The sequence below is a fragment of the Desmodus rotundus genome, chromosome 6 (genome assembly GCF_022682495.2).
Source record: "Desmodus rotundus isolate HL8 chromosome 6, HLdesRot8A.1, whole genome shotgun sequence".
In the NCBI taxonomy this organism is placed as follows: Eukaryota; Metazoa; Chordata; class Mammalia; order Chiroptera; family Phyllostomidae; genus Desmodus; species Desmodus rotundus.
In genome coordinates, this window is record NC_071392.1 from 31,284,146 (window position 1) to 31,308,601 (window position 24,456).

The following is a 24,456-nucleotide window of genomic DNA, read 5'->3' on the forward strand; positions in this document are numbered from 1 at the left end:
TAGTTACAGCTATAATTGGCAAAGTAGGCAAGTGAACAGCAGAGCAGAACTGGATCTGGCGAAGCAGCAAGGCAGGAAAGATTAAGACAAAACCTTAAGCCAGACAAAAGAAATACTGCCTCTGAAATTTAATAGAATGTTATTCTGTCTCTAACATTCTATTTTGTACAATAATTCATTTTATAAAATAATTGGGGGCTATAATAATAATGAGCCATAATAATCACAAATGTTGATTCCAGTATTTTGTGAATAAATGAAGCTACTTGAACTCTTATATTATCTACCTGTCCACAGAAGACATCCAGCCAGGGTGAGGAACAAGGTTCTATTTCTTGGGGTGGATCAATATCTTGATAAAAATTATGGCAAAAGTATCTACAACGTAAGAGGTTTTAGAGTACAAGGCTTATAGATTATTATTTATATCCCCCTTGCTACCAGATCAGGAAAAACAGACTAAGTATTGGTTACAATTCAAAATAACAGTTTGTAGTCCGATCAGATTTTTTAAAAAATCTGAAATTGAGGGCAGAGGTTGCAGATTAAATGAAGAGGTGCTAACTTTAAGATTTTGCAATTTATATATACCACCTAACTTAGCCATCTTAGAATGTAGTAAAAATCTTACGATCTATGTCCCTGCTGAGTGAGGAAGTATATGCCTCTTGAGCCTGCTGGATGCTTCCGTGTTCAGTAGCTTTGTCAATCCTTGACAGTATTTCTTGTTATTCACCAGAAGATTCTCTTCTATTGAGTCAAGACCAGGACCCCTAATCTACTGTTTGATTGTATACAAAATGAATATTATCAGAATTACCAGTTTTTATTAGGACATATAATAAAATTGACTTTTAATAATTGGTCTCACTGTCTTTTTTTTTTAAATCTTTACTGACTTTTTAAAAAAATGATTAGGAAAACGAGTGGTACTACTGAAGAAATTTCCCCTGGATGGGGAGAAGATGGGCAGAGAAGCAGCATTATATATTGTTCCATCAGTTGTCAAAGGTAAAGTCCAAGTGTTATCTTATGAATCATTTTGTGCCTTGGATTCTAAGTTAAAATCTGTTGTGGACCCTGACTGATATGGCTCAGTTGGTTGGGCATGGTCCTGCAAGGCAAATGGTAGATTGTTCATTCCTGGTCGGGACATATGCCTGGCTTATGGCCCGGTCCCAGTTTGGGGGGCACGTGGGAGAGGCAGCCAATCAATGTTTCGCTCTCATATCCACATTTCTCTCCCTCTCTTCTTCCCTTCCCCTTTCTCTAAAAGTAAATAAATCTTTTAAAATATCTATTGTGGAATTTAGGAATTTGCACTCATAGTTACTACTATAATACTGTTGTAAAATACATGTTGTTAATTAATAGATGGGAAATTTGTTACTTAAACAAAGATATTTTGATTTTGAAGTAATATTCAGGCTTCTGGACTGAATAATGTTTTTGTTTCTGTGGGAAGTCATAAGTTGAAACTAAAAGTTGTCAGGTTATATACTAAAGGACTTTTCAAAGGATATGCTATAGATAGAATGGAAATAGATATTTAAGTATTTTTGAAAATTAAGATATTATGATCAGGACCTATCTTGTGTTTGGGACAAGAAAGTGTCGGTAATACTTCTAAAACACTCTGTCCAGCTGCAATGGCAGTATTTTAAATGGTGTTAGAAATCTTACTAATCAAAGTTTTATAACATTGAGAAAGAGGAATAATTTCAATTATCCATGATTCTAAATACTGCATTCACCCAAGTGGATAAAGTCACAGAGCTGGCCATTACTTGAGTCCAGGTCTTCTAATTCCAAATCTAAAATAATCTATACTTAACATTTTTAAAAAATATACTGTAACTTTTAAATAAACATGCAGTTGCAAACCTTTTATATAGTAGTTATGATGGCATAATTCTTCATTTTTCCTTTCCAGATAATACTAAATATGCATATACTCCAGGATGCCCAATTTTTTACTGCTTACAAGATATTATGCGAGTCTGTAGTGAATCCAGCACTCACTTTGCTACTCTTACAGCAAGGATGTTAATAGCCTTGGATAAGTAAGAACTACCATTAAAAATATTTTTTAATAAATAAAATACATGCTGATAGTAGAAAATAGCTCTGATAGATACCAACACTTTTGGAAGAAAATAATGAAATTAATAATATACATATTAAATGGTTTTTTAAAATCAAGGTAATATTGGTTAATAACTATATAAATTTCAGGTATACAACATTAAAATTTGTTATCTGTATACTCTATTGTATGCTCACTACCTAAAGTCTAATTCCTTCCCATCACTATATTTGACCCCCTTTACCCAATTCACCCTCACCCTACTCCCCTCTCTCTCTGGTAACTACCATTCTATTGCCTGTAGAACTATGAGTTTGTTTTGTTAGTTCACTTTTTGCTTTTTGTTTTATATTCGACATACAAGTGAAATCATACTATTTTTGTCCTCTGTCTGACTGACTTCACCTAGCATAATTCCCTCAAGATCCATCATGTCGCAAATGGCAATGTTTGTTTTTTTTTTTTATCACTGTGTAGTATTCCATTGTATATGTATCACATCTTCTTTATCCATTCATCTATTGATGGACACTTAGGTTGTTTCCATGTCTTGGCAATTGTACGTAAAACTGTAAATGAACATGGGGGTACATATATCTTTACTAATCAGTGTTTTCATATGTTTTGGGTAGATACCCAAAAGAGGAATAGCTGGATTGTATGGTAATTCTACTGTTAATTTTTTTAAGGAAACTCCATACTGTTTTCCACAGTGGCTGCACCAGTTTACATTTGCACCAACAGTGCCTGAGGGTTTCTTTTTCTCCACATCCTCATTAATACTTGTTATTTCTTCTTTTTTTTTCTGCCATTTGCTTTTTATTTTATTTCTTAAATTTTTATACTTTTTTTAATTGTCTTTTTTTCCATTACCATTTAATTCCCATTATAGCCTTCTCCTCCCCCAATCACCACACTGATGTCCATGTTCATGAGTCCTTTTTCCTATTTGTTGGATGCCTTCGCCCCCTAACACCCATTCCCCCAACACTAGGAGCTGTCAGTCTACTTTCTATCTGAGTCTGTCTCTATTTTGCTTGTTAGTTCAGTTCATTCATTAGATTCCACGTATGAGTGCAATCATACGGTGTTTGTCTTTCTCTGACTGGCTTATTTCATTTATTTCAGTATGATGTTTTCCAGGTCCATCCATGCTATCACAAAGGGTAAAATTTACTTCTTTGTTACGGCCAAGTAGTATTCCATTGTGTAAATATACTATAGTTGTTTTATCCACTCATCTACTGATAGACATTTGGGCTGCTTCCAAATCTTAACGATTGTAACAATGCTGCAGTGAACATACATAATAGCCATTTTAACAGGTATATGGTGGTATTTCATTGTGGTTTTGATTTGTAAGAAATGGTAAGTTTTTATTAAACTAGATTTAATATTGAGTTACTCTCATAATGAGTTACTCACATTAGTGAACAAGTGTTTTAACCAATCATGGCCATGCCTTTGTCTTTCTGCAACAACAGGATTAATGTACCTACATCTCAGTGCCTTAAATTTTAAAAGTGCTTTGTATTTTTTGAAAGGGGATTTTATTATTATAATGGTGTATGCATTTTTAGAAATAGTTTGCAGTGTCCATTGACAAACTTTATTAATAGTAAATGAAGTACTTTATCAACATTAATTAAAATTATAAACATGTGAATACTAGAAAGTATCATGTTAGAATTGGATAGTATTCTACTTTTATCTTCACTTTTGAACAAATACTTCTATTTCTTTTCTCTCTTTTGCCAGGTGGTTAGATGAACGTCATGCACAATCTCACTTTATTCCAGCTTTATTCCGACCGTCTCCTCTTGAGCGGATAAAAACTAACGTCATAAATCCTGCATATGCTACTGAATCGGGTCAGACAGAAAACTCACTACATATGGGCTATAGTGCACTAGAAATAAAGAGTAAAATGCTGGCCCTAGAGAAAGCAGATACCTGTATTTACAACCCTTTGTTTGGATCAGATCTTCAATACACAAATCGGGTAAGAATTGAATATGTTTTGGCCCTGATTTCAAAAGACATTTCATCTCAAATGCCAGTTTTTTTTTTTCTGAGGTAAAAGCATCTGTTACTATTACCATTAAGATGACATCCGTACTTAGCTCTTTTTATATGTATTAAAGTTAAATATCTAAAGTTCTTAAGGGTTTTTTTGTTTGTTTGTTTTATTTTGTTTTCCTTTTCCTTTCTAGGTTGATAAAGTGGTAATTAATCCATACTTTGGTCTAGGAGCTCCAGACTACTCAAAAATTCAAATTCCCAAACAGGAAAAATGGCAGAGAAGCATGAGCAGTGTCACAGAAGACAAGTACTGTTTTGGTTTTACTCCACATTGCTCTTTTAAAACTTACATTCTACCATTATAACATTGCTTAAAATGATACATGCACTTAATATGCAATATAGCCATTGCATAAGTGATGTAGTTTATAGCTGCTCAGTGATGTATAGCTTTCAATTTGTTTTTTTGAACAGGGAACGACCATGGGTAGATGATTTTCCTCTCCATCGAAGTGCCTGTGAAGGAGATTCAGAATTATTAACCCGTCTTCTCAATGAAAAATTTTCAGTCAACCAATTAGATAATGATCACTGGGCGCCCATTCATTATGCATGCTGGTAAACAGATTAACTTATTATTTTCCTTTTAAAAGAATGAATCCTTGGTTGTAAATGTTAGTGCTCCTTTTCAAAATTATTCTCATTCCAGCCACTTTTTTCCTACCATGTTTGTCTTACGAGCTTTCTACTTAGATCTTTAATTACGATATCTGTGCATCCATTCAGAATTGCCAGGTCTGCTTTGGGGGAAAAGTATGATAGTATTCTCAGGCATTACCAGGTCCTACCAAAGGATAGCCAATGACTAGCAAGTGTCATTGCACAGCACCAGGTCCCTGATTTATTCTAGCAATTTTTATTGTTTTGTGTTGGAATTGTGTTTATTTGTCCTCACTGTAAAATTTACATGTGTTAACTACTTATGATTGGACCTCATATTAGAAAAGTATTCTTTTAGTTAAAAACCCCCAAAAGTTCTCATTAGCATCAAAGCCTTCCTTTTTTTTTTCTTAAGTTGAGAGGGATTAGCTCATGGGATTGAGGTTAGCTCTTTCCACTAGTTGCCTGGTGTAGTTCTTACTCACATACTCTTCTCACATGATAGTAACTTTTCCCCTGAGTTGGGCCAAGGTCTTAAACTTGTGTTCCTGGCAGTAGTTAATCATTTGCTACAGCCCATCCTTTAGAGAGTATGTAATGAAGTTATTTACCATTATTTCTAATGGAAAGGTAACTTTTGCCTTATTGGTTAAAATGAAATTCTTTGGCTGAGTTAAGAAGTGCCTGTATTATTTACTGCTTGTTAAATGTCCACACTTCTTAGCTGCATGACATTCAGCAAGGTACTTCACTTCTTTGCCTCTATTTTATTTTTTTTTTAATCTCTACATAAAATGCATTAATTAGATCATTTCTACAGTTCTTTTCAGCTCAAATTCTTTTGGTTTAACTAATTCCAGTATTTGTGATCAAGAAGCTAAATGTAGTTGCTTTAAATATACACTTTTATCCCTTAAAAATATGCCCCTTTATTCAGTAAATATGCTCTTAATTTTTTTTTCTTTTAAAATGATTCTTTTTTATCCTATAAATGCATTCTTGTTTGCCCATTACAAAGAATTTTTATATCAGGTTTGGAGTCACCCCAATTCTTCTTTAACTAATCTTATAGTTGTTTCTTCAAATTACTAGTAAATACTGGTAGCAGCCACACTGCTAAGAAAACCCACATGCTTTACCTGGAACTAAACAGGAAGAGGTAGAGAATATAGTTCAATCCCCAAGAAAGTACACTGTGTAACTGGGACAGAGGCAGTGAATTTTAGTTTAGGAAATCCAAATTTATATTTGGCTATATTGTTGCCCTTTGTGGGGGGTGCGGGCCGGGAGTTATTTTCTCCTCTAAAAAAAGAATAGTAATATTTTCCACTACCTATTACATAAAAACAGAAGTATGGTATTGTATTTAATGTGCTTTGGATTGTCCCTAGATTTCAGTCCCAACTCTTTGTTCCTAAAAGTATGACCTTTAGCAAGTTACTTAAAGTCTCTAAGGATCTGTTTATATACAAGGTGGGCTTAATCATAGTACCTTTCTTGAGATTAAAGAAGAAAATGCAAATCAGTGCTTTGAGAGTGCCTGGCATATAGTAAGCACTCAATAAATGTTGGCTGTTACTATTAAAGTATTGTAATAATTTAAAGATTTTGGTGTCTAAATCTAAAATTCAATTATCTTCAGTGTTTTTACTTGGAAAATCTTATTTACTACAAAACACTAAGGAAGAATTTTATCCTTTAATAAAATTAACTTTGTGTCAGCTGGGAAACAATAACTAAGTTTAATACACCAAGAGGTATGGGTCACCTTGCTATACTTTTAATCAGATAGACCATTTTATTGGTGGGAATTTGAATGAAGACTGATTTAACTATTTAGTAAAGAGCTTATATGACTGTCTTGGAAATGGACTCATAAATTAATTGGTACAAGGATTGAGGAGGGGAATACTGTCTCATCAAGGGACTGGGAATTGGGGCCTATATTTTTAAGATTAGACAAGGTATTTCACCCCTCTTGGTCTCTTTCCTCATCTTTAAAATGAGGATTTTTATTAGATCAGTGGTTCTCAAACCTTGGTGTCAGAACCCCTTCTCACTCTTAAAAATTACAGGATCCCAAAGGGCTTTTTTTATGTGATTATATCTGGCATCATATTAGAAGATAAAACTGGAAAATATTTTAAGTATTTATTAATTTATTTAAAAATAACAATAGCCCTGGCTGGTGTGGCTCAGTGGATTGAGCGCCAGCCTGCGACCCAAAGGGTTGCTGGTTCGATTCCCAGTCAGGGCACATGCCTGAGTCACTGGCCAGGTGCCCAGTAAGAGGCACCCCAGAGGCAACCACTCATTGATGTTTCTCTCCCTCTCCCTCCCTCCTCTTCCCTCTGTCTAAAAATAAATAAATAAAATCTTTAAAAAATATTTAAAAAGTAAAAGTAATAATAAAGACCTATTAACATACCCTAACTTTATGAAATGTACCATACTTCCCAAAATTACAAAAATTAATAAGAGTAGCATTGTTTTACATATTTGCAAATCTCTTTATTCTCCAACTAAATAGAAGATAGCTGGATTTTCACATCTGATTCTACCTTTAATTTGTTGCAATATTACATGCCATGTAGTTTCTATTACACTTAGGAGAAAATGAGAATGAAAGGGGCAAATAACATCTTATAGTATTACTATGAAAATATGTTTGACCTAGAGAACACCCAGAAAAGATTTTAGGGATCCTCATAGGTTCCCAGATCACTCTTTGAAAACCATTAATTAAATCACTCTTAGGATTCCAAAACTATTAAGTTGGCTTTCTCCTCATATGGGTAACTTTTCAGACACGCAATAAATGTCTCACATCCCATGTTCTCTGACCTCTCTAAAATCATTGTCTTCTCTTTCTGATCTTACTTTTAGGCTTCACATCATTGCTAGCAGGTGTTTTAGAACTATGGTGATTTTGCTCCTTACAAAATTACTCCCTCAATTTCATTTGGGCCTTCACTGTAACTTAGCTGTTTATCCTGTCTGTCTCATTCATCATATCAGCCTTTTAGTCCTCCCCTACAAGTGATTCTAAACCTTTCTACGCTTAAGCTCCCGAACTCCCACTACTTACTTTCTTTATTATCATCAGATAGTTTTATTCCTATTTTCAAAGAAAATTGAAGGATTCAAAATGCCCTTCTCCATCCCTAATCAGTTTAGTTCCCATCTCTCTCCTCTATCATAGGGTATACAAGTAAAAATCCTTCTTGTTCCTCATTAAATTTACTTCTTCCTATTCTGTACTTTCTTCTTGCCTTCAAACATATATGACTCTCTCCCTCCTTGAAAAGAACCTGCTGCCTTTTCTGGACACTAGCATGCTTCTTTCTTTCCTTTTATAGCCAGACTTCAAAGGTCAGTGAGCTACTCTCACACTATTTATGTCCTTAGCTTTCTTAACCTTTTCTGAGTTTTTGTTTTCCCTGCTCTGCAGTATTTAATACTGCTATATACTCCTTCATTCTAAGAACAAATTAGAGTAGAAAGGGCATAAGGGAGCTGTAATGAAGGTCAGTATAAATGCAAGCTATTATTGTTACATCGTCCTTAAAATTACTAAAATGCTGGCCTCCATTCTGTTACCCAAGCATGTGTTCTAGTATGGAAATTGCTATACTAAGATTCCAAAAACTGAATTTTAACACTGGTTAGTAACCATAAGGCCTTAGGCAAATTACTTAACCGGTTCAAGCTTCATTTTTCTCATCTGATAAAGAGAAATACCTTTGCTTGCTTTGTAAATTGCTGTGAAGATTAAGCAATTATATCAGAAAGTTGAAACTTTTAAAGCATCATACAAAATGTATGTTTACATTATTTCTATTATAACTTCTTGAATTGCTTCCTTATTGTTTTTTCCTGACCTGAAAGAGTGTTTTTCAAGATGCATTTCATTGTTCTAAGATGATCATCTTTCTCCAAATTTTCTCTCAGAAACATTTCATTCATTCTCCTACCCTTAATAGTAATCCTTTTTGGTTGGAAGAATTTGTGTATTCTTTTTTTTTTTTTAATTGTTGTTCAAGTACAGTTCTAATTGAATGTTTATTTCTTTCTTTTGTTCCAAATTGTTGATTTGAATCCTGGCCTCCTTCCATTCACTGTTGATTCCCTGTATATTTTTCTTGATTTTATTTTGCATAACCTTCATTTCTTCCTTTATTTGTTTTGCCATATCCAATGAGTTCTTTGAGCATCCGTATCACCAGGGTTTTGAATTCTGCATTCTTATACGTTGGCTATCTCCACTTCGTTTAGTTCTTTTTCTGGATTTTTGTTCTAGTCTTTCATTTAGGCCATATTTCTTTGCCTCTTCAATTTGGCAGCCTTTCTGTGTTTGTTTCTACGTATTAGGTAGAGCTGCTTTGATTCCCTGTCTTAGCAGCATGGCCTATATAGCAAAGGCACCTGTAAATTGTGGGGGGTGGAGCCTTAAGTAATTGCCAGGGCAGGGCAACCCACTTCACTGCTCCATGTTTCCACTTGTGGGGGTGGGTGCTAGAGAGGGGACAATGCCGCTCCCTGGCCTCCGGAGGTCTGCCCAGCACTTGCCCATTTCTGATCACTTTAACCACTTCCTGTGTGCAATTGGCACCCCTCCAACTGCTGCCCTGGTATTTGCCTACATTTTAAATCCATGTGAGCCCTTTAAGCAATGAAAATCCAGCAGTTTCTTCTGCTGCCCCAACCCCCATTGATTTTTACAGCCAGAAGTAATAGGGGTTTGTGTTCCCGGTGCTGGAACTGTCGGCTGTGTGGTCTGGCTTGGGGCTGGGATAACTAGCTCCCAGGGTATCCCTCCCAGTTTTTATCCACCATACATGAATGTGGGACTGTCCATTCCACCTCCACCACCACCAACGCTTGTCCACACATCACACTGCCTTTTTGGCCCATCTCCACAACTGCCCCTCCTACCCTCTTCCTACCCGTTTGGATGAATGTGGCTTCTTTAAATTCTTGGTTGTTGGACTTCCACTCAGCTTGATTTTCTGATGGTTTGGGGTGTTACTTGTTTTTGAGATCTGGTTGTAATTCTCTCTATGGCTGTGCGAGGAGACAGTGTCTTGAGATCTACACCTCCATCTTGACATCTTGACTGGAAGTCAACATTTGTCAGTGTTTTAATTCCTTGCTCTCTGACTAGAAAAATCTTAGATTTCTTTGAGATGTCTTCTAAAATTTGTAGTTTTAAAACATTTGAGATGACTTTTTAAGGTTTTTTTTTTTAGGCTTGGAAAAGTTGAGGCCACTCGCATATTGTTAGAAAAAGGAAAGTGCAATCCAAACCTTTTAAATGGACACCTTAGTTCTCCTCTTCATTTTGCTGCTGGAGGAGGACATGCTGAAATAGTACAGATTCTCTTAAACCATCCAGAAGTTGACAGAGTAAGTTATTTATTATATTTAATGTTTAAGCAGTGAATATCCAGTGAATGACACTAAAATGTTCAGTAGTATACTTGAGAGGTTAGTGGAAAAATAAAAGTTTCGCTAACTATATAGAATAAGTATTATGTATAAACTTTGCTTTTGTACATAAACATTTCTATTATAAAATATACCTTGCATCAAATTTACCACTTAAGCCATTTTTACGTGTACAGGTAAGTGGCATTAAATACATTCATATTACTGTGCTCGCTTCACCACTATCCATCTCCAGAATGCACATAAAATTTACCCTCTTTTCATTTTACATTCTCCTTCCTCAAAAATATATTTAAGAGTGAAAAATATTTTGTATGCACTTTCTAGAATTTGTATTGAAAAGTATTTGTGAAGGGAAAAATAATAGTTTTAACAAAACCTTTGTTGTATTTATAGTCAGAACTTTTCAAAACCTATCACATTGATTAGTGCTTTAAGTATTTCATATTTGGAAATTCATGTTTATTTTAAGTATAGCATGTACTAAGTATAGTTAATATTTACTTACTACTTGAGAAGAGTATTATTTTAATCAAACTTTGATTGATTGAATGATATTTTCCCTTAGATTGCCATATATTTGTAATGCCTTTTTTCTTTTTCCTCTTTTTCCCCACATTTCTAGCACATAACAGACCAACAAGGAAAATCCCCTTTAAATATTTGCGAAGAAAACAAACAAAATAATTGGGAAGAAACTGCAAAATTGTTGAAGGAAGCCATTAACAAACCAGTAAGAGTTATCTTCATAGTAGAGCCAAGCATCCTACTCAGATTGCTAAGTAATTGAGGATCTGTGGCAAGAGTGGAAGGATGAAAGGCTGGATGGCTTCTTTACTACTTTTATAAAACCTCATGGTTAGACTTCATAAGTATTGAATTTGTTATCATCCATAACACTCGGACATTTTTTCTTGTATAGCATAGTGAAACTTGCATAAATAAATCTTTTAATCACCTAAAATTAACCTAATTTCAAGTATAATCTCTACTTGGTGTGCTAATTACAAATTGTAATCTGTTTGTATAGGCATGTATCTCTACTTGGGCCTTCTCAGCACTATTTTTTATTTGTAAGTACATTAAACATCATTCATTAATTTAGTTTCAGAAAGTTAATTATCTTACAGATTCATTTTCCTCCTCAAGAAAGTGAATAGATTAAAATGCGAGAGTTCCCACGTTTTTTGTTCTGCATCTTCAACCTGGCCTTTCCATCTAATTATGTTCAAAATAATTAATAGTGACATTATGGTAGAAAAAAATTGACAATTAGAAAAAACTCAGTCATAGATGTTATAGTGATGATAAACCTATCATCAATTGAAAAACAGTATGAAAACTTGGCAAACCTGATAAAAGGATTCATACCAACAGATACAGGGTAAAAGTTTGATTCCAACGTATATAACCCATATGTCTGAGCCTTTCCAGACATTCCCATTAACTACACCAGCGATTTTCAACCAGTGGGTCACGGCTCAGTATTGTACTGCAAGAATTTTTAAGACGTGCAATACCTGACTATTTAGTCGGGGACACTGATCTCTTTTCCCTTAGACTGTCAAATAAAAAAATGACAACAGCCAACACATCAACAGCTGTCCAGTGTGAATGAATCAAAATTATACCTATTTTTTTGGTCAGCTTGGCAAAAAACATCACATTTTTGTGTGCTGCAGAATTTAGTAATATTAGTTTATGTATGCCGTAGATGAGAAAGGTTGAAAAATCACTGAACTAAACAACAAGTCTTCGTTGAATATTTCTGTGAATTTAAGACCATGAAATGCTGGAAGTGATAAGGAATCTATGATCTCTCATTGAAAATGTAATCACACAAACACACACACACACATATTAAAATACTATTCCATGAATACAAGACTAGGGCATAAAAATAGGTAAGTGGTATAAGTGAAGTATAACATAGACACCCTTATGCTCTAGTTCATTGCAATTTATTTTCTATTGTATATGTAGTTAAAACACTTTTGTTCCTTGGCATAATTTTTGTATTGGAATGTATAAGATGAAAGGAATTAAGTAATTTTATCCAAAATGAACTGACCTGGAAGTTGTTAGGAGTATAATTTACTTCTCATAACAACGAAAATGTGTTGAGAATGTCATTTGTCTCTGGGATTTTCTGAACTGGAGGAAATAAACTGGTTCAAAGCCCATTGCTCATAACTTCTACCTGCAGTCTTCTATCACAGAGTCTTAAGACAAATTATTGCTGGTACACATTTCTGCAGTATAATTTGTGGCCCAGTAGACTCATGAGGTCCTTGAGTAACACCATTAGTTAACCAATGTACATCTCCCATTTGATACTTACTTTGTACATAATGACTTTAAAATATCCACTCTGAAGCTTTTGAAGTTGAACATTTTAAAAAGTCATTTACCTTAGTTTCCATGGAATAGCGAGAGGAAAACATCTTAGAAAATATGAATAATGGAAGTAAAATTTTTTTAAATATTGCCAGCAGATTCTTACTTGAAGCAGTTTTTCTGGTATTTTCCATCTTAGAAGTCTATATTAGGCAGATAAAGTTGAAATTAAATTATTTTGTTGGACTGTGTTGCACAGTTTGTAACCAGGTTGCATAATTTATTATCATTCTTTGTTCCAGTATGAAAAAGTTCGAATATACAGAATGGATGGGTCATACCGTTCTGTTGAACTGAAGCATGGAAATAATACCACAGTGCAGCAGATAATGGAAGGAATGCGTCTCTCTCAAGAAACACAGCAATATTTCACTATTTGGATCTGTTCAGAAAACCTCAGTAAGAAAGTTGTTATTTTGTTGTGTAAACCTCACTATTATTATTTTTTTTTTGAGAGTGACATGGTAAATTTCAGTATAGCATCAATTTATTACTGACTTTTCAATTTCGAAATGATACAATGTTCTTTTTTATATAAATTATTAGTGCTCAGACTCTTGAAACAGATAAGCCTCTGGGCCCATTCCCCACCCCCCAAATTCATTCAAGCAATGTTTTTAAGTGGTAAAAAAAAAATTTCTTCTCTGGCAATGGAATTTGATTGAATCCCATTAAACGTGGTGCTCATCTGACTTCCTTTTATTTTCAGTGCTCAAAATAATACAAAAATTTTTTTCTTTATATTAATTTTATTTCAGATCTTTTTATTTGAAATCAATCTAATGTCACATAGATTTGTCTCAAAGTATTGTATATATATAAAGGATTTAATTAAGGTTGTGATTGGTTATCTAATGTTTTAATTGTATTTTTTTAAATCAAATACTACTTGATTGTATCATAATTAAATAGGCTGTCATGGAATTAAGGATCTTAAATAGATTTAATAAAATTTATTTCCTTTAAGAATTATTCTCATAATTCTTGTATTCTTAAAGACAACAGCAATTAACCTCACCCTAACTGGCATGGCTCAGCTGGCTGATTGTCCTGCAAAGTGAAAGGTATTCCCAGGCAGAGCACCTGCCTGGGTTGCATCCCAGTCCGTGTTTGGGGCATGCAAGAGGCAACCAATCAATATTTCCCTCACACATCAATATTTCTCTGCCTTGCTTTCTCCCTCCCTTCCCCTCTTTAAAAATGAATAAATACATTTTTTTTTAAAGGCAATTAACCTCAAGTTGGGTAGAGATATTGTTAAAGTCAGTGTTGATTTAAATTTAGACTTTTAATTCGTATGTATTTGGTACTTATGTGCAAAGAGTTTAATATAAAGTTTCTATGCATTGATATAATTGATTTGTTTTTACATTGTCAACTGTAAAAGGACTGATGTTTTTCAGGCCTTCAACTCAAACCTTATCACAAACCCTTGCAACATGTTCGGGACTGGCCAGAAATACTTGCTGAATTGACTAATTTGGATCCCCAAAGGGAAACACCACAGCTTTTCCTAAGAAGAGATGTGAGACTTCCTTTGGAAGTTGAAAAAAAGGTTTGCTTGGAACTCCTATTAACAATCATTTAAATGTACAGAATTTATTGAGTTCCTATAGTAGGCACTAAAGGCAGAAATTGTGCTCTTCCTGTACAGGTAGGATTCACTTTATTTTTCTGTTCAATCCTCACATCCCTTTGGTAAGTGGTGGAGTTTGAGTCAGACTGCTTTACAAAGCCCCTGGATGGTTAATCTGTTCTTTCATTGTCTTAGAATACAAAGAAATAAGAGAACCTATCATAAAGAGAATTAGCAACCAAATGGAAGACAGATTACACAACAAAAATTTTTTCAAAATAGAAAGTACAGTGTCAAAGATAAACTTAATAAAGGGCTAATCAGTTGTGTAAATTTCAAAGGAGCAAAGAGATACCTTGGTGTGAGGGAGAACAGAAAAGAACATTCTAAGTAGAGAGTATTATATTTGCAAAGGGGGCATGAAAAATTGTTCTCAACAGTAAGTAGCTGTTCTCAACTCAAGCAGAGAACTATGTAGATACTAAAAATAGGGAATGCAATTCACATTGGTAATAAAGATCTGTTCCAAACAAGTACGTTTGGATTTTAATTAGACTGTAAATGTTAGAGGAGAGGTGATATAATGCCATCTGAAGGATGAATGGACAAGGAAGAAACCAAAGGGAGATATTATAAACTAAACTTGCTATAATAATCTAAATACAGTGGTAGCTATGAAAATGGGGGTAGGAGGGGAATTCCAAGGTCGCATAACAGTGAAAAAACATACAGTGCTTTCCTGATTCTTTATTCAAGGCAATATTAAACAAACAAGGTTAAGCAAATTTCAGCACAAGAAAATTTCAGTGACCATGTCCAAACTCGGTAAATTTTTTGTGCCTGATTATTTATATTGTCCCTCTTAGGTAGATTTGATCCTGTTAGTCAAATATGCTGAAGTTATATAAAAATTTGTATGAAGTATACCAAAAACTAAGATCTTGATTATTCATTAAAAATATATTAGAATTACAAATAGAATGAAGGGAAAAAAACACATGATCATCTCAATCGACATAGAAAATGAGAAATACACAGGAACTTCCTCAATATGCTAAATGCATTTATGAAAAACTCACAATGAACATCATACTCAATGTTGAAAGGTTGAAAGCATTCCTTTTCAGATCAGAAACAAGAAAAGGATGCCTATTTTCACCACTATTTAAAATAGTACTACTGGAAGTGTTAAAGCAATTAGACCCTAAAAAAAGGAAAAGAAATAAAAGGCATCCACATAGGAAGGAAAAACTGAAACTATCTCTATTCACAAATGACATGATCCTGTATTTTGGAAATCCCAAAGAATCCACAAGAAAGCTATTAGAGTTAATAAATGGATTCAGCAAAGTTGTAGGGTACAAAAATCTGTTGTTTCTATGTATCAGCAACGAACAGTCCAAAAAAGGAAATTTTAAAATGCATTAAAAAAGCATTAAAAGAATAAAATACCTAGGAACACATTTAATAAAAGAAGTGCAAGACTTGTACAATGCAAACCACAAAAACATTACTCAAGTTAAAGGCAGCTTAAGTAACTATTCCATCTTCAAGGATAAGAGGATTTAATATCATTAAGACATACTAGCAAAGTGATCTACTGATACAGTGCAGTCCCTAACAAAATTCCAATGGCCTTTTTTGCGGAAATGGAAAAGATAATCCTCCAATTCATACGGAATTGTAGAAGGCCTTGAATAGCCAAAACAATCTTGGAAAAGAGTAAAGTTGGGGACTTATATTTCCCAATTTTGAAACTTTAATACTAAACCATAAAGCTTTTAGAATAAAACATATGGGTAAATCTTCATGATCTTAAGTTGGGCAGTGGATTTTTAGATGTGACAACAAAATCATGAATAACAAAAGAAAAAACAGATGGATTAAACTTCATCAAAATTAAAAACATAAATCAAAAGACATTATCAAGCAAGTGAAAAGACCAACAGGGTGGGAGGAAATATTTGCAAATCACATCTAAAAAGGGTTTACTACACAGAATATATAAAGAATTCCTACAATTCAACAACAAAAGACAACCCAATTAAATTGGGCAAAGGACTTGAAAAACATTTTTCCAGGGAAAATATACAAATGAGCAATCAGTTCAAACCTATTGAAATGGCCATAATGATAAAAATTTAGAAAGGAAAATGACAAGTATTGGTGAGGATGCAGAGAAATTGGAACACTTGTAAACTGCAGTGTAAAATGGTGCAGCTGCTATGGAAAAGAGCTTGGTGGTTTTTCAAATACTGAACTGAATTACCATATGATCCAGCAGTTTCACTCTAGGTGTGTATATCTGAAGAATTGAAAATAAATCTAACAGATACCTGTAAGCCAGTGTGCATGGCAGTATTATTCACAGTAGCCAAAAAGGTAGAAATAGTGTTCATCAACAGATAAGTGGATAAACAAAATGTTGTATATTCATACAATGAAATATTACTCGGCCATACAATGGAATAAAATTCTTATATAGATATACCGTAACATTGATGAACACTGAAAACATTATGCTTAATGAAATAAGCCAGACATAAGGGATAAATATTGTATGATCCTACTTATATTACATATCTAGAACAGGCAAATTCAGAAAGAAAGTTCATTAGTGGTTGCCACAGGTAAGTGGTGGGGGGAAAATAAGGAATTACTGCTTAATGGTTACAGATTTTGTTTGGATGATGAAAAAGTTGTGAAAGTAGTGGCTGGTGATGGTTGCTCACCATTGTGACTATAATAAATGCCAGTAAATTGTATGCTTAAAATGGTTAAAATGGAATTTTTTTTGTTACATGTATATTAACACAGTTTTTAAAAATGTATTACATTTCATGAAATTTATAAATAATCTAGCTATACTCAGTCCCACCTAAGAAATGTTAAAAGTTGGCTGGTAGATGCCCTGGCTGGTGTGGCTCAGTGGATTGAGCACCAGCCTGTGAACAGAAAGGTTGCCAGTTCTATTTCCGGTCAGGGCACTTGCGGCAAGTCCCCAGTTGGGGAGGGGCAAAAAGCAACCCATCACTGTTTCTCTGGCACATTGACTTTTCTATCCCTCTCTTTCCACTACTCCCTTCCCCTCTCTCTAAAAATAAATAAAATCTTTTTTAAAAAGTTGGCTGGTACAGAAAAAGAGCAATAATGATAATACCTAGAATATAAACTGCAAATTGTTATAAATAATACGAAGTGGGCTCAAGAGAAAAAAAAAGAAAGGGTTAGTAAGTACTTAAGGTAAATCAGAATACCATGATCATCTAGTAAAGTAGTTGTGTTGTTTCACCCATTATGTAATTAAATTCCTATATGTACCATCTGAAAAATGGTACGAATGGCAGTTATTGGTTGGCATCATTTTTTTAAAATGAAAATAGCCTGATTTCATTTAAAAAGAATAATTGTTGGCTAACACTCACTGCAAATACAATTAGGAATAATAAATCAGCTGAAACTCTTCAAATTCATTAAGTCAATTTTTATTAGAAAAATGTTTCAATCTTTTTTTTCCAATACTTATTTTGAGACATTAAAAACCCATAGGAAAGTTGAAAAAGTAATAAAATGTATGCCATATACCATTTATTAAATCACCAATTATTAATATTTTGCTACATTTACTTCATCTGTTTTTGTGAACCATTTAAAAGTGAGTTGCAGATGTTATGGCACTTCGTCCATGCATATTACAACATGCATCTCCAAAGGACATACCTATATACTACAATACCATTTACAGCCTAATGAAATTAGTATTTCCATAACAATATCTAATATTAGATCCATGCTTTGTGTTTATCTCTTTAGTCTCTTGTAGTCTAAAACAATTTCCTTCATTTTTTTTCCCATGAAATTCTATTTTTTTATATTATGGAGTATTATAAGATATTATTTTAATTAGTATGACAAAAATAATCTTTACCATAAAGAATTTGGATCTTTGTGAGTTTTACTTGCAAGTATTTTCAGTGTTCATCAGAAAATCTATAATTGATTATTATTTCCGAGTAGAACTACTGTATATTCTGTAGGCTAGCATTTCTAAGTCTTTGTTAATCTTATCAGATAAAGTGAAACTTTAAAGTTTTTAAAATCTAAAAAAAGCATATGCTCTCCTTTAGTGTCATTTGAAAGTGTAAAGTATTTTTACTCAAATAAAACATGTTCATCTTAAACTTTTTTAAACTATACGTACCCTTCTGGGAATTAATACACTTGTTTTCATCTTCTTTGAGTTTCACTACTATTGTATGTAGCATAGATAATAGAAAAATGTTTGAGGAATATAAAGAGTATAAACTTGGGCTAGAAGTTATCCATATCCATATACTGATAAAAATTTTATTGGACTATAAATCAGAGGTTAGCAAATTATGGTCTGTTGTCATAGCTGAGTTGCTGCCTATTTTTGTGTATCCTGTAAGCTATTAATGTTGGTCTTGTCATGTGAAAATTTTATGAAATTCAAATTTCAGTATTCATGTATAAAATGTTACTAGAATACCACACCCATTTGTTGATATGTTGTGCTTTTGTGCTAACAGTAGCAGAGTTGAATGATTGTAAGAGATTGTAATCACAAAAGCTTAAAATATTCCTGTCGGACTCTTAATAGAATACATTTTTCAACACCCCTACCCTTAAGTAGTAACAGCTTTTTATGTACAAGTATGTAATATTTGCTCTTCCATATTAGATAATGACAAGTTGTATATTTGTAACAGGAAATTGTAACTGAATAACCAAATCATTTTTTTTTTCTTTTAAGATTGAAGACCCACTGGCTATTCTTATTCTCTTCGATGAAGCCAGATATAATTTATTGAAGGGCTTTTATACAGCTCCTGATGCCAAACTAATAACATTGGCAAGTCTGTTGTTACAAATAGTTTATGGAAATTATGAGAGTAAGAAACACAAGCAAGGTTTCCTAAAGTAAGTATTTCATATAATTGGTGGTCTTGTGCTGTGCTTACGATTTAGCTTAACCAAGAAAGTTTAGAAATAAATATTTATAAATTAGTTTGGAATTAAATATAGTAGGCCCTCTGTATCCATGGGTTCCACATTTGCAGATTCAACCAACCACATATTGAACCCACACATACAGAGAGCTGACTAAGGGACCAAGCATCCTTGGGAGTCCTGGAACCCATCCCCCTCAGATTCCAAAGTTATACCAGTTACCTTTGGTATAGAATAAGAAGGGAATACAAGGTATAGAATGAGAAGGGAAGGGGAAAAAAACCTTTGGTAAAGCGTTCTTGAAGTTATATTATTTTTTAAATATATTTTATTGATTATGCTATTACAGTTGTCCCATTTTTTCTCCCCTTTATTCCCCTCTACCATGCACCACCCTCCCACCAGCATTCCACTACCTTAGTTCATGTCTATGGGTCGTACATTTAAGTTCTTTAGCTTCTCCATTTCCTGTACTATTCTTAACCTCCCCCTGTCTATTTTGTACCTACCATTTATGCTGCTTATTCCCCGTACCTATTCCTCCATTTCCCTCCTCCCCCACTGGCTACCCTCCATGTGATCTCCATTTCTGTGATTCTGTTGATTAGTTGTGAGTTTGTTGTCATTTTACTGTTCATATTTTTTATTTTCTTTTTCTTAGATAAGTCCCTTTAACATTTCCTGTAATAAGGGCGTGGTGATGAAGAACTCCTTTAACTTGGCCTTATCTGGGAGGCACTTTATCTGCCCTTCCATTCTAAATGATAGCTTTGCTGGATAGAGTTAGATGGAGGTCCTCGCCTTTCATGACTTTGGATACTTCTTTCCAGCCCCTTCTTGCCTATAAAGGTTTCTTTTGAGAAATCAGCTGATAGTCTTATGGGAACTCCTTTGTGGGTAACTGTCTCCTTTTCTTTTGCTGCTTTTAAGATTCTCTCCTTATTGTTAATTGTGGGTAGTATAATTATGATGTTCCTTAGTGTGTGCTTCCTTGGGTCCAACTTCTTTGGGACTCTCTGAGCTTCCTGGTCTTCCTGGAAGACTATTTCCTTTGCCAGATTGGGGAAGTTCTCCATTGCTTTTTCAAATAAGTTTTCAATTTCTTGCCCTTCCTCCTCTTTTTCTGGCACCTCTATGATTCGGATATTGGAACATTTAAAGTTGTCCTGGAGGTGCCTAAGCCTCCTCAATTTTTGAATTCTTGTTTCTTCATTCTGTTCTGGTTGAATGTTTATTTCTCGTCCAAGTCATTGATTTGAGTCCCGGTTTCCTTCCCTTCCCTGTTGGTTCCCTGTACATTTTCCTTTATCTCACTTTGCATAGCTTTCACTTCTTCCTCTATCGTGTGACTATACTCCATTTCTGTGAGCATCCTGATTACCAGTGTTTTGAACTGTGTATCTGATAGGTTGGTTATCTCTTTGTCACTTAGTTGTATTTTTTCTGGAGCTTTGATCTGTTCTTTAATTTGAGCCATATTTTTTGTCTTGGCATGCCTGTTATGTAGCAAGGGGCGGAGCCTTAGGTGTCCACCAGGACTGGGCAACCCATGTTTTTGCGTTGTGGTGCTATATGTAGGGGAGAGGACCAAGAGGGAACAGTGCCACTTACTTGGCTCTCAGTAGCTTTTAGTCACTTCCGTCACTACCCACAAGCAAATTGGGCTGATTCCCAGGTAGGTGTGTGTGTGTGTATATTCTAGGATCCTGTGGGTCTCTCCAATGAACTCTCTTGTGAGGCTGGGAGTTTCTCCCACTGCCACAACCGCCACAGGTTTTTTCAGTCAGAGGTTTTGAGGCTTTATTTCCCTGCACTGAAACCCTGGGTTACATGGTCTCTCTTGCTTCACAGTTGTTCCTCCTGGTTTATCCACACGCAAATGTGGGGACCATCCAGTCCACCAGCTACAGCCTCGCCAGCCCCAGTTCTCTTTGCCTGGGCTGGCATTCTCTGCCCCTCCTACCAGTCTGGATGAATGTTTCTTCCTTAACTCTTGGGTTGTCAGACTTCCATACTGTTCAATTTTCTGGCAGTTCTGGTTATTTTTTGTTTTTAAATTTGTTGTCATTTTTTTTGTTGTGTGAAGAGACAAAGTATATCTCTTAAGTTATACTCTTCTCCAAAGTTAATCTTTCTTATATTTTGCTATAGTTTGATAATCCTTCTACTTTCTAAATTTATCTTTCTTTACTATATGTTTAAATAAAGTTCACTAAAACTTGAAGGAATAATAGAAAAATTATATAAGGCAGATGCATTTAAGAATCTCACCACAAAAACTAGGTTCATGTGTCATGTTGAGAAGAAACTGAGGTTCTAGCACATTTAAAGTTTGTTTATTGTGGTTTTCAATTTTCAAAAATATTTTGCGGTTATTGAAAAAAGAAAGAAGAAACATTTCTCTAAATTGAGCAATGTTAAGCTTGTGGCTTTTGTTTAAAATTTTTTTAGAGCTCTGATATTTTGTAGCATAGTATTTTTTAGCTCAAATATCAAGTTACTTAAAGCCTTTTGTGTCTAAATAATTATATTATTTTAGCTACTAAAGATAATCCATTTAAAAGATGTTGGCATATTTGCTTACAGTGAAGAAAATCTAAAGTCCATTGTACCTATTACCAAATTGAAAAGTAAGGCACCTCACTGGACAAACCGAATACTTCATGAATACAAGGTAAGCTGTTTAATAGAACTAAAAAGACATTTATAACACAGTTGAAATTTTGTTAGTATTATTAATATGTTTTAAACATGTTACATAAAATATATAGTCCTGAAATTAAAACTTTATATTCTGGTTCACATGTCCAAAACTGGAAGGGAAGGTATTTTTATTTTTAATAATGTAGACTCTTACTAAATACCTTCCTTATCCTGGATAAGGACTAGTGATTTTTAAAAAAACATGAAATAATCTCTGTCCATGAGGCATTTAAAAAACCTGATAGAATAGACAAAAAATATTTTTAGGCCTTGGTAATTTTTTTTTTTTTTAATGTATGATCTCAAAAGAAAATTTGCTCTTGGAATATGTCACACAATTTTATTCTTTGGGGGCAGCCTTGATTTCAGAAACTGTTGACCTATTTGGATTATCAAGGCTACGTTCTCCTTTCATATCTCTTTATTTTACTTTATTTGGTTTTAGAATCTCAGTACAAGCGAGGGTGTCAGTAAAGAAATGCATCACCTTCAGCGCATGTTCTTACAGAATTGTTGGGAAATCCCTACATATGGAGCAGCTTTTTTCACAGGACAGATATTTACAAAAGCAAGCCCCAGCAATCATAAAGTCATCCCTGTGTATGTAGGAGTGAATATAAAAGGACTTCATCTCCTCAACATGGAAACTAAGGTAGATTTTCAGCTGTTTTGATCAGTCACATTGTATGTCTAAAATAACAGTACCAGCCTACATGAAGTATCTAGAAATGGCATAGATTTAAATCTGTTTATGGCAGTTTCATTTTTAGTAGCAAAGGATTGGTGGGTGTGAAACTAAATGATTATCAGTAGGGGTTAACATGTCAGTTATAATACATTTCTACATTGAAATACCTTGTGGTCATACAAAAGACTAAAGAATATATTTATTTTTAAAGATTTTATTTTATTTTATTTTTTAGACGGAGGAGGGGGAGAGAAACATTAATGTGTGGTTGCCTCTTGCACACCCCCTACTGAGGATCTAGCCTGCAACCCAGGCATGTGCCCTGACTGGGAATCGAACCTATAGCCCTGTGTTCGCAGGTGGGCACTCAGTCCACTGAGCCACACCAGCCAGGGCTAGGCCAAAGGATATTTTTGTGTAGAATAATCTCCAACATATGTTTAGTGAAAAAACATGCTGAGATTATGTTACATAAGGTGCTATATTACATAAGGTGCTGAGCCTTATGTAATATGCTGCCCTTTGTGTAAAAATGAGTAAAGTGGGTATTTATCCAAACAAAACCAAAACACCAACTTAAAGATGTATACACCACCATGTTCAATATAGCATTATTTACAATGGCCAAGATATGGAAACAACCTAAGTGTCCAATGATGGATGAATGATAAGGAAGATGTGATACACATACACAGAGTGGAATATTATTCAGCCATTAAAAATGAAATCTTGCTCATAGTAACAACATGGATGTACCTTGAGGGCATTTTGTTAAGTGACATAAGTTAGACTATGAAAGATAAATAACATGATCTCATGTATGTGTAGAATGTTAGGGGGAAAAAACAGGCTCATAGATACAGAAAACAGATTGGTGGTTGACAGTAGGGGAGGTGGTTTGGGGGTGGACAAAATGGGTCAAAAGTTACTAACTTACAATTGTAAAATAAGTCATGGGGGTGTAATGTACAGCATGGTGATTATAGTTTATGATACTGTACTGCATATTTGAAAGTTGCTAAGAGAATAGATCTTAAAAGTCATCACAAGAAAAAGTTTTCAACTGTATGATGACGGATATTAATTACACTTACTGTGATCATTTTGCAGTATATACAAATTTCGTATCATTATATTGTATCCCTGAAATAACTATGTCGATTATAGCTCAATTTCCTAAAAATGGGGGGAAGTGAACACTGTATTTACATAAATACATACTGCTTGTGAAGCATAAAAAACTCTTGAAGCCTTTAGAAAAGGAAACCAGGTAACTGGGAACAAGTGTAGGAGAGAGACTTTTCAGTCTGTGGCATTAACTATGATTATATTACATATTTTAAAAATCAATTAGATTGAGTTTCTTACTTAACTCTTGGGTTGTTAGAAATATACATATTTGAAAAAGAAAAATGTACTTTCTGACACAGAAGCTTCCTTTCAAAATTATAATTAGTTGTAAAAACCTTTTGGGGGGCAGGATGAAGTGTTGGAAGGATTAGTATATCCATTGCAGCTTGTAGCTGTTTTGTGCTCCTTTTTCCAAAGTCACTATAGTATAAAATGTGGGGTCATCGGTTATTTTTAGCATATTTAACACATTTCACAGGATAATCAGCTTTCTAGTTTGTATAGGTAGGTAATAAAAATCAAATATATTTTGTTCATTTAGATTTCTCAAGAATAGACCTGGCCAGGTCTATTAAAATTTATTTTTCAGTTAGAATGGACATACAGTATTATTTAGTTTCAGGTGTGCAACATAGTGATTAGCCATTTAATTACATTACGAAGTGGTGAACCCAGTAATTCTCATACCCATCTGATGGCATCTACAGTTACTACAACATTATTGACTATATTCTCTATGCTGTCTTTACATCAGATAAGACATGACAGTCACAT

The 24,456-nt window shown here is 34.2% G+C and overlaps 1 protein-coding gene across 6 annotated transcripts in view; it reads left to right on the top strand.

Moving 5' to 3' along the window:
* The window catches only part of KRIT1 (KRIT1 ankyrin repeat containing), a 37,425-nt gene that overhangs the window by 8,254 nt on the left and 4,715 nt on the right, over positions 1-24,456 (top strand). For all 6 annotated transcript variants that reach the window (XM_024577183.3, XM_024577179.4, XM_045185260.3 and 3 more), the window contains 12 exons: positions 919-1,011; positions 1,934-2,063; positions 3,845-4,088; positions 4,300-4,415; positions 4,583-4,726; positions 10,018-10,174; positions 10,842-10,949; positions 12,856-13,012; positions 14,017-14,168; positions 18,964-19,130; positions 21,747-21,834; positions 22,309-22,515. In XM_024577183.3, coding sequence (XP_024432951.1) covers positions 919-1,011; positions 1,934-2,063; positions 3,845-4,088; positions 4,300-4,415; positions 4,583-4,726; positions 10,018-10,174; positions 10,842-10,949; positions 12,856-13,012; positions 14,017-14,168; positions 18,964-19,130; positions 21,747-21,834; positions 22,309-22,515 — 1,763 coding nt within the window. The remainder of the gene's footprint in view (positions 1-918; positions 1,012-1,933; positions 2,064-3,844; positions 4,089-4,299; positions 4,416-4,582; positions 4,727-10,017; positions 10,175-10,841; positions 10,950-12,855; positions 13,013-14,016; positions 14,169-18,963; positions 19,131-21,746; positions 21,835-22,308; positions 22,516-24,456) is intronic.